Source organism: Terrapene carolina, unplaced genomic scaffold (assembly GCF_002925995.2).
Source record: "Terrapene carolina triunguis isolate 2854851 unplaced genomic scaffold, T_m_triunguis-2.0 Scaffold231, whole genome shotgun sequence".
Classification (NCBI taxonomy): domain Eukaryota; kingdom Metazoa; phylum Chordata; order Testudines; family Emydidae; genus Terrapene; species Terrapene triunguis.
In genome coordinates, this window is record NW_020664582.1 from 10703530 (window position 1) to 10719034 (window position 15505).

A 15505-nucleotide genomic window follows, 5' to 3' on the forward strand; every position below is an offset into this window, starting at 1 on the left:
GTGGGTTGGGTCAGGTGGGCTCGAGTCCAGGTTAGGCTTAAAAACTAGGCCCGAGCAGAGCTCTAGTGCAGTGCCTTATTCACTGTAATAGATCCTGACTTAATAGACCCTCATTACTATGATCCTTATACACTTGAGAGATGGATGTTGAACTATCAACTGGGGAAGAAGGTAAAATCAGCTAAACAGAAGTGTATTCAGTAGAGATGGGAGGGAGCAGTTGGGGTCGGGTTTTGTCATTTTTATCTGAACTGCCAAACTCAGGAATGCATACTTCATTCCATCTCCTGTTCACACCTGAATCCAGGCCCATACATGTGCCACTGCCTACTTCCCAGCTGTTATCTACCTTTGTGTCAGCAGGGAACCACTTCCTGAGGGAGGGATTGGATCCACCATCACCCCACCGTGCATGTTCTTGTCATCGGTTTCTCATCTTCTCAGCCGCTCTCTCCGCAACCTGCAAAAGCAGAAAATAGTCTTCACACTTCCAATAGTAGTTTATTTGTAATGGCCTTGTCCTGCCATTTTCCAAACACAACCAACAGTGCTCTCAGTAGATTATAGGAATGAGGACGTGAGCTGCATCATGAGTATTATTTATTTTACAATGGTAAACCAAAAGTATTGTGTTGCTTTTGAAGTCTAAGACCCTAACGTGAAAAAACCAGCGTCCTCCCCATCCCTTCTTTGTCAAAGTCTGTCCTCTTTTCCTATTCCCGACAGGGGGACTCCCACCAGAAAGATCGAATCAAAGCATGTATTCATGTCAGAACTCAGTTGTTTGTAGCTACAGTGTCCCACCCAAACATTGATAAGCAAACTTTAGCTCAATGGCATTGTCCTCCATACAGCTGCTTATTGCTTCAGTCCACTTGGGATGCTGGGATAATAGGTGATGTTTGCTGTAACATAAGATGCTTATGTTAGTGCTGCACTAAAACATGAAATGACCAAAATGCACCGATACAGATGGTCTTTAAAAGCTGAGCTAAGATCCATTTCTAGCATAACTCAACAGGATTTATTTGTTCCATTTTCCCCAGTCCTACCCCATGAAGCAACCAAACTGCCGGGAAAGGAATCCTCTGTTTAATAAACAGTTATTGTACTTGTTATTCAATATACACTACTAACATTTTTATGGAGGGGCCTGTTTACACACACAGAAACAGAGCATCATCTCTAGTTAATAGTAAAAGGCGGGATTTTCAAAGGCATACAGGGCAGTTAGGCAGCCAACCCACATTAACATCCAATGGGATTTTACCTTTAAAAATCTAGCCCTAATTCCTTTAAATTCTTTTGGAAATTCCAGCCAATAGACACGTAAATAGACATAAATTACATGATTCAAAGGTAGAGGAAAAAGAATTAAACACCTGGGGACCGATCTGGTGTAAATTGGGAGTAAGTACACTGAATCACACTGATGTAAAACCGGCGTGCAATCAGTACAAGTTAATAGAGTAATTTTCGAGTGTTCCCAGCTACCTGAAGTATTAGATGGTTCAGATATACGCTGAAATGTGTCAGTATGTTGGACCTGCTTCTCTTCACATTGACTGCAGTGAAGTTCTGATTTATGCCAAGAGAATTAGGCCCAATGCATAACTAACTGCATGTAGAGTTATGGAATGTTCTCTCTCAATATTCCAGCATAAGATGACTGATTTGGCAAAGGCAGGCGCACTTTACACCTGATTTATGAATGCTGACGGTCTGATTTATGAATGCTGTCCAGTTAGGAGCACTAATAACAGCAGGGATCCATCAAATTGTAGTCTTGCAAAATGTGTTTCCTTGAAAGGCCGCACGCAGCCTGCTCCTTCAGTGAACTTCTGCATTCTTGACAGTGGCCGCTCCTGACTGGCGGTAGCAGGAGGCCTGGGTAGCTCTGTCCGCAGAACTAGTGCTTGTAATTGCAGCTTGAAAAAATGTCCAGGCCAGTTGAAGGGGAGGCGTTCGACTTAAACCCAGCAGATTATTATATAACGGAGTTAGAGTCCCTGCTGCTGTGTGCTTCTGAACCAGTCAGGCTTTAGTACTAGTCCACTGGTCAGAGAATGTTGACTCTGCTTCCTGTATCCTCATGTGACATGATTTGCTGTCTCTTCTGTTTCTGTTGCTGCTAGCGTTGCCCTCCTCCTCCTTTGTTATGTGCCGCCACTGTAGTTGGGTTGGCAGCTGAACTAAAATCCTCAGCCTGAGGGACTGAAATCTATTCACAGAACATAGGCAGCTTGAGCGGTGGTAGTGAAAGTTTCCCTATTCCAGTGTGCCTCCTTTGTGACCTAGAGAGACCCCTGGGGATCAGAGGGGGGTTCCGCTTTCGTGGTCCACTCAGACCTTGTTCTCTCTGCTGAGACTGTCAAAAGCGGGTCACAGTTATGAGGGTGAATTTTGGGATGTTGACCCCTGTTCAGCAATCCGTGTGGGCCAGAAATACTGGTGACTTGTATGTGAATGTCACAAACATCATGTGTGTCCTACATATTGGATTTGTATGAGATCATTTACTGGCTTGTAAGTGAACTAATATGAAAGTGGCCCTTTATGTGTGTGTGTGGACTGCAATATCTGATCTATAGTATGCCATTTGCTTCTATATCTGGGCATATGAAGCAGATGGAAAAACTTGTTTGAGATCACCCAAGTTATGTCATACAGACTACTAAAGAGCTCTTAGATGGACTTCTTAAAATCATAGAATCATAGAAATGTAGGGCTGGAAGGGAGTTCAAGAGGTCATCTAGTCTCACATTGAGGCAGACAAGTGTTTGTCTGACCTGTTGTTAAAAACCTCCAGTGATGGGGGTAACCAGTGCTGAACTCTCCTTAAAGTTAGTAAGTTTTCCTAATATCTAACCTGAATCTCCCTTGCTGCAAACCAAGCTGATTGCTTCTTGTCCTACCCTCCGTGGACATGGAGAATGATTGTTCACCAACTTCTTTATAACAATGTTTTACAGATTTGAAGACTGTTATCTCTAAACTAAACATGCCCATTTCTTTCAACCTTTCCTCACAGGTCATATTTTCTAAGTCTCTTATCGTTTTGTTGCTCTCCTCTGGATTTTCACCGCTTTCTTAAGTCTAGTGTCCAGAGCTGGACACAATACCCCAGCTGAGGCCTCACCAGTTAGGCACAAGTATAAAACTGAGAAGGAAGTCCGGGCAGAGAGTTCCCTGTGGTTTGATGAAGCTACAAGCACTGTTTCCATCCCATGGAATCTATTTCCCAGAGGTATATCGGGTGTAATTAAGAGAGGTGTCTTAGGCCTGGTCTACACTGGGGGGGGATCGATCTAAGATATGCAACTCTCTGTACATTGATTAGCATTGTCCTCACTTTGGGGTCACAACACCAGGGCAGCTGCAGGCCACATTCTGGGGTTTTACACTATTTTTATCTCGACTTAAATACCAGGAGCCAGGACAGACATTCATTCATCATTGACTTCAGTTGAGTTATCCCAGGGATGAATTTGGTTTCAGGATTTACCAGCCCTAACCAGACTTGCAGTAAGTCCAGGAGCTTCTGTTTATCAGACCAGTATTTAACTTCTTACAACTAGTTAGAAGTTCTCCTTCCATCCATCACAGGCAGTAAAAACTGGTAGCAGTGTAGCGCTGGTGACATACCCCTGGCCTCTGTGAGCACAAGTGCCCAGCAGCTCTGATGCTGGAGTACCTGCTCAAACAATTAGTCATCAGGTCACCGGGATCGAATTTCCTCTTGCATTCTGTGCCAGGGCCATCCTGTTGGTTCTGGCTGCAAACCAGGCAGCAAATTGGAGCAAAAGAATTGCAAACAAAGGGCTTTTATTTATTAGTTCTTAATGTTGTTTGGTTTAAGTGAATCAGTCTGAAATGGTTGGTAACTCAGGTTTAAAATCATTTACATCAGTGGATTTCTGCTGATGGGTGTTTGCCCTTACATCTTCCTTTTAAAAAAAATATGTCGATAATGTTATTTTCCCAATATAGCTTATATTAGAGGAGGCCAGAATCAAGGTTGGCACCCAAACACCCCCTTGCTTTGAGGATGTCCAGATCCCAACTTCATGACTTTGATCTCTGTAACAGGCTGAATCCGAATGCTGCATATGAATGTTCTGTGACCTTAGGAGAGTCCAGATGATATGTGAAACTCCTTCCAAGCCGTTGAGTTTCACATGCTTTCCAGCCAAAGTGCCCCCATCTCACAGAAAGGGATGGAAACCTAGGCCTAGTTTTTGAGCATGATCCAAATGTTGCCTTCAGTTTTTCTAGATCAGTGGTTCTCAAAGTTTTCTATTGGTGACCACTTTCACGCAGCAAACCTCTGAGTGCAACCCCCCCTTATACATTAAAAACACTTTTTTTTATATTTAGCACTATTATAGATGATGGAGGCGAAGCGGGTCTTGGGGTGGAGGCTGACAGCTTGCGACCCCCCCACGTAATAACCTTGCTACCCCCAGAGGGGTCATGAACCCCAGTTTGAGAACTTCTGCTCCAGATGCTGGAGTGTACTGAACCACCAAGTCCTTGGACCAGTCTGTGGTCCGATTGGGTTTATGCTTTGCTTATAACTGCTGCTGAGAAATGAACCAGGATTCTCAACATTTGTAGGCAGCAGCTGTAATAGAGGAGTAAAAGGGAGGCTTCTTTCCCTCCTCTGCCTCAGCCAGTAGGAACCACGCTGAGCTGCCCTCAGCTGGAATTTGCTCTTTGCATATTTTACACTGCCTGCTGCAGATACTCTTCCTTCTGAGTTTTGTATCCCCTCCCTGACATGCACTGGGCCAAAGTCTGCTTTCAGTTACTCTACTGCAAGCCTGGTTGATTCTAAGCAGGTCTGTGCCGGTTTATCTGAGCGCAGAATTGGGCCTGAATACTTTTCTGTGAGTGGGTTGGTGGGAGGAAATATCCTGTATCATGTCGGACAGCGAGCATGCATGTTGGAACGGGACAAACGTTCTTTTAGAATCTGGAAGAACATTTTATTCCCCCACCTCCTTCCACACTTGCCCCACTAAGCAACTTAACTAATGCAAAAAGCTTTTGTTTTTAACGGAGGAAAACGGCCATGAAGTGGAACTGAGCTTTCAGCTTTGTGTATGTGAAAAGGATTGTTTAGCTGTGTGCGTTGGAAGATTGCTTGGTTTGGGGGTTTTGTTTTTTGTTTTGTTTAACTTTTATTTAGTTATTCCCTAAGGGGAATAGTTTTATCAGTGGTGTTTGTCTCTCTTACAAAAGGGAAACCCCCTATTAAATGTAGGTTGATGTGGGTTTCTGTTTTTGTTTAATTTGACTACTCTTCCCACGTTCAGTGCTGGCCAATGTACTATGGGGATAGGAGTCATCAAAGGACTAGGTGGACAATAGAGGAATTGCATTACATTTTCAATAAAGCGAGCGATGTGATGTATGGATTTTTATGGTGGATGAAGACCAGTATTAGATGTTTGGGGTTCATTACTGACTCAGGGCCAAATTCTGCTCTGTTTTAGAATCCACAGTAACTAAAATGCTTCAGTGGAATTACATCAATGGCATAGTATTACATTATTTATATTGTGGTAGCCCCTCGAGGCCCCAACTGAGAGCAGGGACCCATTGTAGTAGCCTCTGTACACACAGATAATGAGAGATGGTCCCAGTCTAAACAGAGACCTAGACAGGGGAAGCATCTTGCCCAAGGTCATACAGCAAATCAGTGTCAGAGCCAGGAATAGAACCGAGGTTTTCTGACTTGTAGTCCAGAGCCGACTCCCTTGGACCACACTGCTCCTGTAGTACAAAGATTATCATGTCTAGCTTCAGGAGGTGAAGATGCCAACCCTGCTAGAATAAGCAAGTGCTCAAATTCCACTTGCTCAAAATCCCCATTTTCTGGGATTACGAACCTCCTTTATATCCATCCTGTTTTGACGCTGCTGTTTTGGGGAAAGTAGTAAAAAAATGGGGGTCCTGGTGTGCAGTGTAAATATCTTCATTGAGTCAGACATCTTACATACATACAAGGCCTCATGCTTCATAGTACAAGCCAACCGCTAGTTTCTCCTGTGGACAGTTGTGTTTGACAATTGTGGATGTTTCTTGCATCTTCCTCTGAAGTATTTGGTACTGGCCACTGTCAGAGACAGGATAGTAGAATAGATGTATCACTGCTCTGATACAGCCTGGTAATTCCTTTGTTCCTAAGTATTTGTAATGTATCAGAGGGGTAGCCGTGTTAGTCTGGATGTGTAAAAGCAGCAGAGTCCTGTGGCACCTTATAGACTAACAGACAGACGTATTGGAGCATGAGCTTTCGTGCGTGAATACCCACTTCGTCAGATTGCATCCGACGAAGTGGGTATTCACCCACAAAAGCTCATGCTCCAATAGGTCTGTTAGTCTATAAGGTGCCACAGGACTCTTTGCTGCTTTTAAGTATTTGTAGATCATTAAGAGGGAGGAGGGGTCACTGGTACACAGATGCAGTCAATGGACCAGATTCGTGACTGCAATCACTCATGAAAACTTGAGGGCAGTGGATTATCTGCCCATTTCAAAGGAGTGAGTTGGTTTTCTAGATGTTTGATTTAAAGCTGGGAGGTGTCGAGATGCCAAATCAATCTGTTTGTATAAATAAATTTCAGTTGTGCTGTATTTGCACTATGAAAGCCAGAGACCTGGAATGTATTTCATGAGGTTTATTTTGCCAGTCAGGACACACACATTTTGTCTGGTGTTGTCAAAACACATGGCCACACGCATGTCCAAGTTAAGTTAAAGGGCCGACTATAATGCACAATGGCAAAGAAATGTAGTTTATGAGCCTTACTCTCTTCTCTGAACAGTTTCACATCAGTCTGTGGGTTTCAGTTGAATTCCTCCTCTCTGAGGGCTTTATGCACCTCCCATTGAAGTCAGTGGCCAACCTGCCATTGACTTCAGTGTTGCTGGATCACACCCTCACACAGCTGTAAATCAGAAGGTTCTCCAGCCCAACAAATCCATTCTGTCCTGAACTCACTCCAGGGAGACCAATTTGAACCACATGCCCACTGTTGATATTACACAGTCTTTGAATGTGCTGGATCACATCTGTGTGAATTCGAAGAGAGGCGTGCCTGAGTCTGTAGGGTTTGCCTGTCTCTCATATACAGGATGTCCTTAGGGAGATGAGGCTGAAGTGATTTTTTTATGCTGGATACCCTCATTGTCTCTGCTGTCTCTGGGCCTGATCCTGCACCCATTGAAATCCATAGGAGTTCGTCATTGCAGCTTTAACAGTTGCAGGATGGGGTCCTTTTAAAGACATTCAACAGCCCCTTTGCCTGTTTATAAATGAAAAAGGAAGAATTGGACAGATGTGCTGTGGATTGAATTCTGCTGCTGTAAATGAAGCTACAGCAGTTTCTTTCTAGAAGTATATAGGCATACAGAGCTTGGAGGATAAACACACCGGGGAAAGGGTTCTCTAGAAATGCACTGTTTTGAGGGCTCAGTGCAAAGGGCCTACTTAAAATTGTGTGACGTCATATGGAGGCAAGGACCAGGGCTTCCCTTTTCTTAAGTTTCCTTGTTTTGTTTTTTTTCTCATGATGAAATGTTCAGAACAAGCTTCTGGGAGGCAAGGGGTTAAAATAAACGCGCTTCATGTTTATTAATGCCAAGACTCCAGATTTGCAACCAGGGTTCAGAGGTATTTAGATCTGAGGTTTTGCTTTGGACCTGTCTCTAGTTCAGGGTATAAGATAATAGCTATGGGGGCCAAAAGGTATTCCCTGTCCCAGCCAATATATACGTTATTGCACAACTAGCTAGGCCTGTTGCGAAAGGGTTTTTATCATCCTCTGAAGAACCAGGGATAAGGCCACTACCCGAGGCAAGATGCCGATCTTTATGGTCTGTTGGTCTTGTCTGGTATGGGAAGTTCTGTGTAACAATAAAGGCAGTCAGGCCCAGCCTTCCAGTTTGGGGGGGAGGAGGGTGTCAAATTTTGGGAGGGGAATTGGGCCAGGACATTTGCAGTCCCACTGCTTGAGACAGTAGGAGAAGGATTATCTAGCGGTATGTGTCTTTTAAGAACATAAGAGCGGCCAGACTGGGTTAGAGCAAATGAAGGTCCATCTAGCCCCGTATCCTGTCTTCTGTCAGTGGCCAATGCCAGGTGCCCCAGAGGGAATGAACAGAACAGGTAATGATCAAGTGATCCATCCCGTCGCCCATTCCCAGCTTCTGGCAAACAGAAGCTAGGGACACCATCCCTGCCCATCCTGGCTAATAGCCATTGATGGACCTATCGTCCATGAACTTATCTAGTTCTTTTTTGAACCCTGTTTCTGCCAGAATGCCTGGTCTCACTGCTGCTGGGGAGAGCAGGCTCGTTGATTTGTTGTTGAATGTGTGCAGGACCCTAAAAATGGAGGGTTAACAAGCAGTCCCTTCAGTTTCTTGTGCTGAAGGTCTGGTTCTGAAGGCAGCTTATGTTGTATTTTAATAACCTATGCTTGAATAAAGGGGAAATGTAGGGAGAGAGAAGCATGATCCAGTGGCTAGATTGCAGGACTGGGAATCAAGAGACCTAACCTCTATTCCTCACTCTGCATTGACATACTGCATGGCCCCGGGCAAGCCATTTCATCTCCCTGGGCCTCAGTTTCCCCATCAGGAAAAGCGGGTGGGGGGGATACCGATACTTACCAATTTTGTAAAAAGACCTAAAGATGGAAAATACGGTGTCAGGGGAAAGTGCTTCACTGTTGGCGCTTTTTGTTTTCTTTTACAGAAGAAAATGAAAAGCACGAAAAGCTCCGCCTAGAAAGAGAACAGGAGCAGAAGAAGGCCAGCGTACAAAAGGTTAACAATGCCTTTCACCCAGAGGACCCAAGGAACGAAATCCCAGCAGTGCCCATCTCTCCCCCTGCACCAGCTCCTCCTCCTCCTCTGCTGCCACCCCTAGCAGCCCCCATATCAGTCATTCCCATCCCCGTGGTCACTAGCTCACCTCAGCAAGCAGCCCAAACCACTCTGTCCCCTCCGCTCATACAACGCCACCAGCCTCTCATAAGCACTCCCAGCATCAGCAAGGAAGTGTCCTCAGTTGCACCTGTTATACAGAGACCATCTGGCCCACTTCTTCCAGACGTCAAGGCTCCTACGCCCCCTTCAGGTAGCCCCAAGCAGTTACCGCAGTATGCAGCTCCAGTACTGGCCATCTCTCAGCATCACGTGGTTCAGCAGCCAATACAGCCCCAGCCTCAACCACATCAACCTCTGCAGCAGCACCAGGCACCGCCTCAGCAGCTCAATGCTCTTAAGCTGGCCCCGGCAGAAGATGCCAAACCAAATGAGCAGAAGAAGAGACCTGGAGGGTGAGTCCCCAGAAGCTTATAAACCGTTGTACAAATACGTCATGTTGCCGCAATGTAGGATCTTTGGAGAGCTTGTGAGGGAAAGGAAATGGAGGAGGATTGGGGGAACGGGATCTTTGAATACTGCACCAAACCCGAGACACCGCTGCTTTGTGGAGGGTTCTCCGACCCTGTCCACAGTCAGATCACAACCATGCAGACTCCATGAGCGTTTGAATACATTTGTTGGCGGTGGGATTTTAGCTTGGCTTTCTCTGACCAGAACGCAAGTTTTTGTCTGACCCCCACACTACATTATAAAACAGTTCGCTAGACTACCTCTCTGATCTGGAACAGTGCGCAGGCAAAAAACCTGTCCCTGATGGCCAGGGAAACCATGCAGGGACCCTGTTAGCAACAACTCTGTTTAAACGTGTCATTACAGTATCCCAGTGCAGACAGCATCGTAGTTATTTCTTTGTGCAATGATCATTTTAAATTCTAAATTAAATGAAAGGTGAGCACACGGGCACCGTCCTTCACAGAGAAGGAATGCCCTGGCTCTGATGTGCAGAAAGTAACAGAGCAAACATGCTCACGTTTAGCTCTGGTGGATGAGGTCTTTGTGGTTGGCATCTTAGTTCAAGAATTAAAGGGGAATCTTGTTGAGACAAAATTATACCATCCTGGCCTGGAGAGATCACCTTTACCTTTAAGGGGTAGTGACGGCATTCAGTCCCTATTGTCCATTCAGCCTTCCATGCCTCTGCTGAAAACAAGGATGCCAGATGTGATGCTGGCCTTTTTGGTGTGCATGGCTGTTCACCAAGAACTGGGTTGGTACCAAGCAACGAAAAGTGGCATTGTCTTTTGCTCATTACCAAACTGAGCTGGATTTGTACCTCTAGTCAAGAGGTTCAAAGCTCCATAGTCCATTGTTTATATCCTATGCTTGCCAGTCCCCTCTGCATTAGTTCTCAGCATTGCTCTAAAGCGACTGGTAAAACAACAAGAATGGAGGGCTGTGAATTCTGCTCATTTGTGGAGAGAGGGTGCCTGGCATTGCTGAAGAGTATCCTCCAGCCCTTGGCTGACTAAGGAGTGATATTGACTCTCTGCCAAGGGGGAATCTCATCTTGTTCGCCTCAGCCAAAGGATAATGGCTGCAGTATGGTGCCTTGAGAGCAGGGGAGGGCTATAAGGTGTAGGAGAAGATTAAAAGATCCATAGTGTCTTTTGGGGATGCAGAGGTTTCTGGCCTCTACCTGCTTTCTTGGGAAGAGGGATAGAAAAGAGCCTAAACAGGAAGCTGTGAAGAGGATGGCATTTTATTCTCCTCAAAATATGATTAGAATTCCAGCTAGAAAGGTTATGATCTTTACCGCTTGATTATCAAAAATGCCAGTTGCTACCAGGATTGCTGGTGAAAAAGAGATTGCTCGTCCAGATGGCTCGTTAGACACGTAACTGGCCCTTTGTGTTCATGCAAGTCCATAGTCTATGCAATTCCAGTGATTACACTTCCTTAATAAGTGAGCAGTTGGGTGCCTGATTTTTGGGAACAGGCCCTAAGTGTTTCTTTCTGTTTCGTAGAACTAGCTCTGTTTTTGTGGAACGGGAAAAGTGCTGCTTCAAAACGGATCACCAAAGCCCCAGTCCCTGGGTCAGTCTGTAGGACTCTGCTTGTTGTAAGCAGCCATTTCCAGACTTGCACCCATTATTCCTGGAGGGTTCTAACAATGTGCAACACACTTGACAATTTGGCTTCAAACATGATGTGCTTGTTTCCAGGGCAACAGGACTATTAAGTTTTGCACTCCATACCAGGCGTGCCTGGATCTAAGAGCGTGTACCATACGCTGAGCAAGCCACCTTGTAAATGCTATCCTGTTTAATGCATGTGGGTCAGACACCTCATGGTCTGTGCTGTTGTCTCTCCAGAGCTGCTTGTCCAGACACACGTATATGGAGAGATGTTTTATTCGGCTCATAAACGTTTCATGGGAAAAGGCCCTTGGCTATTTATTTTTAATTGATTGAATAGTTTTAGCCCTTATTTAAAAAATGACCCCACTTGCAGCATATTTTTAATTAAAGGTAAATCATTTTGTAGAGACTTTATGGACGATACTAGAGCTCTCTCCCTGTCTAATAATATACCATAGAATCTGAACACCTGAGCTAAGTTGTAGTGAGGTGGAGGTGACATTTGTGAATTCATTCTGAAAGAAGTTTTTCTCTGTTTTTATAAAAATCTGGAGCACCTGGCCCCTTACTGTCTTTGTTGGACAGTGACTGGAGAATTCTGTTTTCCTTGATTATATTATTTCATATTTATATTTGGTTACATTATTTCAGTTACAGCAGAAAACGAAAACGCCTGCCAAGTACCATATGTTTTAGTTTATAATTGCAGAACTCCCACTCCGACTGGTGGGTGGGCATGGATTAGAAATGGGCCTGAAGTCTGGCTCCAAACACTCTGTCAAAGCTTGGATACTACTATAGTGATTAGTGCTGTATACATACCCAAAATTCACACTAATGTAAATACCTCTGAGCTTTGCATCTTGTCCCCTCTTTAATGTATATACCTAATATACTAACTGGAACCTATATCTACCTAGTATACAGTATATACATTATATATTGTGTATGTGTATGAGATATATGTGTGTGTTTATAATATATTATTTACATATATAGTATAGATCATATATATAATAGGTCTATGCTATATTTACAAATAATACATTATAAATACTTCTAATTTCTGAACACTTTTCAAACGTTCTTTACAATCTCCCCCTATATCTCAGATACACACACTGCTGAAAGCTCAAGCTGACTGGACATAGTTCTAAACCTGACACTGAGTTTATCTTTGTTCTGTTTGGGTTGCAGGGTTGGGACCAGGGAAGTACATAATAAATTGGAGAAGAACAGGTGCGTAGAAAGCCAGATTTTTGTTTATTGTAACACCCTTTCTTTTGCTTGTAGTCTATAAATACTCGTTTTTCTAGAAAGACTTGAACGAAATTTGTAGTGACTTTAATTAATCCTATATTACCCGGCTTCCTTTTAGCTGACTTTTGTCTCTGTTGCTTCCTAATATGTTTTGCTTACTACCTAATTGCATTACAATAACCTTGCAAAGCCCTGATCCAGCAAAGCACATCAGCACATGCATATTGTTATTGTTGCTTATCATTGTATTAAAGAAGTACTTAGAGGCCTCACCTGAGATCAGGGCCCCACTGTACTGCAAATAAATAGTAAGAAACAATCCCTGTCCCAAAGGTCTTACAATCTAAATAGGTAAGTGGTGAGAGGGAAAACAGAGGCACAAAGAGTTGACAGGATTTACCTAAGACCACACAACACTTCATTGGCATAATTGGGACTAGCATCCTGGTCTCATACGCTCCAGTCCAGTAATCTACCCACTGGAACACGCTGGCTCAGTTTTAAGAGTGCAAGTAATCCCACTGACTGCAACTCACCGGTTTAAATGCTTTGCTGGATCGGGCCCCAAATTAAGTCCTAATCCTCAATCAAATCACCTTTTTGGTTTATGGTCCCTCAAACTGACGTGCAATTCCTGTTGTTTCTTCAGACGTGCACATTTGAAAGAATGCTTTGAGACGTTAAAACGCAACATCCCCAGTGTCGATGACAAGAAGACCTCAAACCTCAGCGTTCTAAGGAGTGCCTTGCGATACATCCAGGTATGGCCTTCTTGCAACTGATTGTTACTCCTGGCTGCTGATTCGAGAATGCTTTACTTGATGGAGCAAAAATCCAGTATTACGTTTTTATAAAGTTCATTGTTTTCATCTTTGGTTGTATTCTTTTGGTTTCAGTGCTTACAAAGGTAAAAGGAACAGGGAAAATCTCCTTAATTTATAGTTGTCATTCGTAACTTGCAAAATTTTCAGCATCTTTGGATCTGCTAGGACTACCTTGTGTAATCCAAACTCCTGTTGTCAGAAACTCCTAGTTAACCAAAAGTCATTCACGCCCATGAGAGCAATCCATTTTGGATCATATTTCACTCTGGCGCAGTGGGCCACCCGGAGGATTGTGCAGCACTTAAACCTGATTTTAGGGGGCTTCAAAAGGGACGTAAGTGGTCTATAACCCAGGCGCTGGTCCTCTGCACCCCTCGTGCATTTTTCTCCCTGGGTACCTAAAACACTAGTCATTTTTGTGACGATTTTGAATTTCTCTAAAATTTGTGGGGAAAAGAGGGCTGTACTGAATATATGATATGCTCTATGGCAGGAATCTTGAGCTACGGGCCTGGAAGCTATGAGTGGTTGTAATGCAGGAGTCGTCAATGAGAGATTAAGGATAAAATTCAGCCCTCGTGTAAGGCGGCCTGACTCTTGTTGAAATCGGTGCACAAGTTTTTCGTGATTATCTATAGCTAAGTGTGGCCCTGTCAGTGGTGAAGGCCGGAAGCCTTGTTCATATGCATTGCTCTGTAGATACCCAACACCTTTTCCTTCTTTAACGTTTGTCAGAGTGGTTAAAAAGGAATTCCCAACACGGTGCTCTGTGATTGGAACGTTACCATAAGCGTGAGTTAAAACTAGCTTTGTTATTTAAGATGGGTGTTTCCTAAATATCTGTACATGTGGTATCTTATTGCTGACTTTCAGAGGTGCTGAGCACCCACAGCTCCCAGTGATTTCACCTGGAGATCCAAGTGCCCAGCAATTACTTGCCAACTCTCAGGATGAGACCATGACTCATCCCTTGGCTTTCTTATCAGCTTTGCTCAATTGTTTGTTTGTTTGTTTGTGTTTTGCCAGGAGGGCTGCCTTCAGTGGGGGAGGTGTGGGGGTGTGGAAGCCAGCCAAATGTCAATGGGAACCAGCACCTAAAGGCTGTGTGAACAAAAGGAGCCGAGCCGTGTTCCCGAGAAAGGTCATTTCTGGAGACGCAGCTGTTTTGCAGCTAATGGGCATCAGAAAAGTCGTGAGCCTTTCGTCTAATTTCCAAAGCAGGTTGCTGTCAGTAAGGAGCTGAGCTTCCATTCGCGCTAACGGAGACAGAGAGAGCTGATCGCCTACTCTCACATCTGGGAGTCGAGTCCAGAGTCACGATGTCACGAACAGAGACGTCGCTGGCATTGTTAGCTGACACTCTGTGAATATTGATACAAGTGCAGATCTATCCCCGGGCAGACTGTTCACAAGCAGAATTTTTATGCTGTGCCTCTGGAATGCAGCTTAAAATTCTCCTGAGGATGTCATTGGGAATGACTGGTTCTCTCTGTCTCTGTAGTCTGGATCCATCGTAAAATGCTTTGGGGGTTAGGAACAGTGCAGACTGCAGCACCACACCGTAAACAGATGTGCAATCAGATCTGTAAATTGCTAAGAGTTAAGCTCTTGCACTAGTTAGAGCAGAGCGTTTTCCTGATGATGGAGCTGTTTGTAAGAGGAGGATAAATGTTTCCATTCAGTTAATGAAATACGTGGTCATGTCCTTAAGTGCCTAGGAAGCATAATCTGCGTTTAGGACAGTCCAAAACGTGGCCGTTGACTCAGAAGAGCAGCGCGCTTCCCATGAGTTTTCACCATGTGGTATCTGCTTCAGTTTTATCTCTGAAGTGCCTCTCCTTTGCTCATCCATTCTTCACTTAGGAGGCCAGTCATTATTTGTGCAGACCTGAGTGGCAAATGAAACTAATGTGATGCTGGGTTTACAGCTGCCCAGTTGCTTTTGAAAAATGTCTTGGGAGCTGTGTACTGTTTTGGGGGGGCCTGGGGAAAAACACATGCCTATGCACTCATCTGTACACCCACCGATTGGAACTGAAAGTCATGTCAAGGTAGTATATAGTTGCAGCATACCTAGCCATTCAGTCAAGTGACAAATGCAGAAATCCAGGCTGTTTTGATGCCAGGCTATTACAAAAATGGCGCTGAACTAAAGCAAATCTTTGTATAATTATCTCCATTCATCCTTCCGTTAAGTTCACAACGACCACATTGTGGTGTCAGAGCTTTCAGGTGCCTGCTGTTCATTTCTTCCTATTGTAAAAGCCACTTCTTGTCTTGGAAGTTATAAGCAAAGAAAAAAGAGAAGGTGAAAGGGTAAGAAAGCAACGCAGCAGCTTCCTCTTCCCCTTCTGCTCCAAGAGTGATCTCATCAGCTTTCCT

General features: G+C 44.3%; 1 protein-coding gene across 2 annotated transcripts in view; it reads left to right on the forward strand.

Annotated features, from left to right (window-relative positions):
• Positions 1-15505, forward strand: part of MNT (MAX network transcriptional repressor) — a 69229-nt gene that overhangs the window by 15940 nt on the left and 37784 nt on the right. Inside the window, exons 2-4 of one of the 2 annotated variants that reach the window (XM_024195445.2) lie at positions 8768-9353; positions 12237-12278; positions 12949-13060. In XM_024195445.2, the coding sequence (XP_024051213.2) occupies positions 8768-9353; positions 12237-12278; positions 12949-13060 (740 nt within the window). The remainder of the gene's footprint in view (positions 1-8767; positions 9354-12236; positions 12279-12948; positions 13061-15505) is intronic. The other variant, XM_024195446.2, reaches the window with a different exon arrangement.